This window comes from Asparagus officinalis, chromosome 2 (assembly GCF_001876935.1).
Source record: "Asparagus officinalis chromosome 2, Aspof.V1, whole genome shotgun sequence".
Taxonomy (NCBI): domain Eukaryota; kingdom Viridiplantae; phylum Streptophyta; class Magnoliopsida; order Asparagales; family Asparagaceae; genus Asparagus; species Asparagus officinalis.
This window is the reverse complement of record NC_033795.1, coordinates 83,400,484-83,404,845: the sequence shown is the minus strand read 5'-3', so window position 1 is coordinate 83,404,845 and position 4,362 is coordinate 83,400,484. Positions and strand designations below refer to the sequence as shown.

The 4,362-nt window shown below is 40.0% G+C and overlaps 1 protein-coding gene across 1 annotated transcript in view; it reads left to right on the top strand.

Annotated features, from left to right (window-relative positions):
- LOC109831447 (pleiotropic drug resistance protein 3-like) overlaps positions 1-4,362 on the top strand; it is a 14,587-nt gene that overhangs the window by 6,960 nt on the left and 3,265 nt on the right. Inside the window, exons 12-20 of the mRNA XM_020398767.1 lie at positions 15-202; positions 349-662; positions 763-923; positions 996-1,096; positions 1,284-1,437; positions 1,537-1,674; positions 1,774-1,847; positions 1,950-2,282; positions 2,555-2,682. Coding sequence (XP_020254356.1) covers positions 15-202; positions 349-662; positions 763-923; positions 996-1,096; positions 1,284-1,437; positions 1,537-1,674; positions 1,774-1,847; positions 1,950-2,282; positions 2,555-2,682 — 1,591 coding nt within the window. The remainder of the gene's footprint in view (positions 1-14; positions 203-348; positions 663-762; positions 924-995; positions 1,097-1,283; positions 1,438-1,536; positions 1,675-1,773; positions 1,848-1,949; positions 2,283-2,554; positions 2,683-4,362) is intronic.

The window sequence follows — 4,362 nt, the reverse complement described above, 5'->3', positions numbered from 1 at the left end:
CAACAAGTTCAAAGCATATCACATTGGACAGAGACTTGATGAGGAGCTATTAAAGCCATATGACAAGTCCCAAAATCATAAAAATGCTTTATCCTTCAGTATCTATTCCTTGCCTAAATCGGAACTATTTAAGGCTTGCCTAGCAAGGGAATTTCTCCTAATGAAAAGGCATTCATTTACATACATATTCAAAACAACCCAGGTATCTGGTCTTCTTAAGAGTTAACAATGTCTTCTTCACATCACTTATCTCCCCAGTGAATATAAATCTAAGAGTATCTTTCTTCACATCACGTATTCTCCCTAATTAACATAAATCTAACCTAGTTATATATAACCATTTTGCAGCTTACAATTAGTGCAATCATCACGATGACTGTTTTCTTGCGTACAACCCTTGGAGTGGATGTTCTTCATGCCAATAACTATCTGGGTGCACTCTTTTACACACTTCTTAGCATCATGTTCAATGGATTTCCAGAGTTGGCTTTGTCTGTGTCAAGACTTCCAGTTTTCTATAAGCAAAGAGATTTTTACTTCTATCCTGCATGGGCTTATGCAATTCCAGCTATTCTCTTAAAAATCCCTATTTCCTTGCTAGAATCCTTATTGTGGATATCTATTACTTATTATACAATCGGGTACAGTCCGGAGGGAATAAGGTAGTTTTCAACTTAATGTTTCTAATCTTCAGGCAGTTTAGATAGATAGTGCAGAAATATAACCAAAGCTGAAGGAGTTCACATCCTTCTATTGGCATAGGTTCTTACGCCAATTTGTTCTACTATTCGTTGTGCATCAAATGTCAATATCCATGTTTCGTTTCCTTGCTTCTTACTTCCAAACAATGGTGACTTCTATAGTCAGTGCTAACTTGACATTGTTAATTGTCCTGGCATTTGGTGGCTTCATTATCCCACAATGTAAGTCTATTCCTTTCGTGGCCTTGAGTTACCAGCTAAAGTGAATATGATATTGTAGATTTTCTTCTGCAGCCTACATACCTGGTTGGCTAAAATGGGGATTTTGGAGTTCACCATTAACGTATGCAGAGATAGGTTTTGCAGTAAATGAATTCCTTGGACCACGATGGAAGGTACCATGGCTAAAGCTCATAAAGTTCACTTGCAATAGTTTTCAATATTCATTGATCTCTCTCCAACTCCAATTCTTCTCCGGAATTCGTTATCTGACAAATTTCATAAGCAAATGCAACTGTACAAGTTTATTATTGATTCTCTCCAGCTGTTCACAATTGTTTTCTAATAGTTTATACTTTACAGATTCCATCAGCAAATAGGACTGTAGGACAGCAAGTTTTGACAAGTCGTGGACTGAACTTCAGTGGAAACTTTTACTGGATATCATTGGGTGCATTAATTGGATATATTTTACTCTTCAATATTGCCTTTACTTTAGCCATGACTTTCAAAAAACGTAAGAAACACCTGCCAACTGGGTCATTTTGAAAGGAATTCAATATACTCTTGAACTTTTTTTTCTGCGTGCAATTGATGAAAACTTCTCAACTTTCAGCACCTGGGCGGTCTCGTGCCATAATTTCCAGTGAAAAGCTTTCTCAAATACAGGGAGGAGATCATAATAACACAATAGACATGACAAACACTTGCACATATTTGTCTAACGGAAGTCCTAAAGAAAGTAAAAGAACTAGTAAGATTGTTCTGAGCTATTTTTTTCATGAAGAGGAAAATGATTATAATAAAAAGTGTAGCTCAGAAGCAAACTGAACTTTATGTCAACATGCTGCAGGGAGAACGGTTTTGCCTTTTATGCCCCTCATAGTAACATTTCAGGATGTGCAATACTATGTAGATACACCTCTGGTAATCTTGTTAGTTGTCACAATATCACTGTAATATTACAATTAAAGGGTCCGTATTGATGGAAATTGACATTCTAATATTCATTCTCTTTCGATATACTAGGAAATGAAAAAACAAGGGTATGCAGGGAAAAAACTGCAGCTACTACACAATATTACAGGTGCATTCCAGCCTGGAGTTCTTACAGCACTGATGGGTGTCAGTGGAGCAGGAAAGACTACACTTATGGATGTTCTTTCTGGAAGAAAAACTGGTGGTACAATTGAGGGGGAAATAAGAATTGGTGGATATCCTAAGGTACAAGAAACCTTTGCTAGGATATCAGGATACTGTGAGCAGAATGATATACATTCTCTGCAGGTTACCGTTGAAGAATCAGTAGTATATTCAGCCTGGCTACGGCTTCCAAGTCAAATTGATCAAACTAGTAGATCTGTGAGTAATTTATTTTGGCATAAAGTAGCATTTAACTCTTTGTGCAAGCACAGACATACCTAGTTAAGATACTAGCTGTTCGTATTAAGGTAAATTGTTGTTTCTGAGATGCAATTTTGAGGTAACACATTCATCTTAATCACCAGGAGTAGCATTTAACTCTTTGTGCAAGCACAGGCATATCCTACTTAAGATACTAGTTGTCCGTGTTAAGGTAAATTGTTGCTTCTGAAATGCAATTTTGAGCTAACACATTCATCTTAAATCACCAGGAATTTGTAAACGAAGTCCTCGAAACTATTGAGCTTGACGAAATCAGAGATTCTTTAGTTGGGATGCCTGGGGTGAATGGTTTATCTACTGAGCAACGGAAACGTCTAACAATTGCTGTAGAGCTGCGGTCGACCGGTCCGGTCGACCGACGCTGTTTTGGGCTGGGCTTTCAGGTTTTCGACCCGATTCGTTTTGTAAGTTCTATATATACCTAAACCTGTTTGTTTAGGGTAGAGGTTGGACGAATTTGAGCAGCCAAAGAGAGAGAATCATTGCATCCAATTGTGAGAGAGCTTTGAGAGATCTAGAGCTTTGTTTTAGGGTTTGGTCTGAGAGATTTGTAACCCTATTTGTATTCTCTTGATTTCTAGTAGAAAGAACTCCCCCCTCCTTGCCCCGTGGACGTAGGCAACTTGCCGAACCACGTAAATTGTGTGTTCTTGCTGTGATTGTGGTTTGCATATTGTTTGTGGTTTAGTTCTAGTTATTGTTCGTGTTGCCCTAGAAAGCTTCCGCCGCGCACAACAATTGGTATCAGAGCTAGATCGACAACATGGGAGATGCAAGCACGTCAGGTTCGTCTCTAACAAAGGCGATACAGAGTCTGAGCATCAATAACACGAAGATTGATGTTCCGAAGTTCGATGGCAAGATCAATTTTGGATTGTGGAGGTGTCAGGTGATGGATGCTTTGGATGCACAGAATTTGGAGGAGACTCTTGAGTTAAAAGAGAAACCCGCTGAGTTGGAGGATAAGGTTTGGAGAAAGATGAACAGTAGAGCTTGTGGTGTTATTAGGTCATGCTTGACGCCGGATCTTATTTATGATGTTATGAACGAGACGTCGGCGAAGAAGATGTGGGAAACACTCAATGAGAAATATCTTACGAAGAGCATTGAGAATCGGCTTCACTTGAAGAAGAGATTTTACCAGTTCAAGATGAAGAGAGGGGTTTCCATCAGGGAGCATGTCAACAATTTCACTAAGCTACTTTCAGATATGGCCAATGTTGATATTATAGTTGAGGATGAAGACAAGGCGATGCTACTTCTGTGTTCGTTGCCCGAAGATGATTATGGTACGTTCGCTCACTATGATCAATGAAAGAACTACAGTTAGCTACAAGGAGGTGACCTCAGCTTTGGTGAACTATGAGTTGAGGAAGAGTGATGGTGAATCCTCCGAGAAGGCATCGGGAGATGCGTTAGCAGTTCGAGGCCGAGATCCAAACCGTCGTCAGTTCAACTGCTCAGAGTCAAAGAATAGGAGTGCCTATAAGAGTGTTGGTAGAAATCAATGTCGGTATTGTAAAGAAGAAGGACATTGGAAGATTGACTGCCCAAAGTGGAAAGAAAAAGCCGGAAAGAATAAGGAGAAAGCTGCACAAGCTTCAGAAGTGAATGTTGCAAAAGCTATTGGTGAGCATTCAGATTCAGATTCTTCAGGCTATTCATGCCCTGCTTTACCGTCGGTTTGCTATGCGGATTCCACGGAGTGGATGATGGATTCGGGAGCTACATATCACATCTGCCCTAAGAGGGAGTGGTTTTCTAGCTTTGAGGAGCTGGAAAGAGGGGATGTCGTGCTTATGGGTAATGATCATGTATGTCCTATTGGTGGTATTGGTTCAGTCCGGATCAGGATGCATGATGGTGTAGTAAGGGAATTGAAGAAAGTGAGGTTCGTGCTGCAGTTGACGAAGAACATCATTTCTCTTGGGACTTTGGAGGCAGCAGAATATCGAGTGATCTTAGAGGATGCTACAGTGAAGGTCACGAAGGGTTCTATGGTGGTGATGCGAGGTGT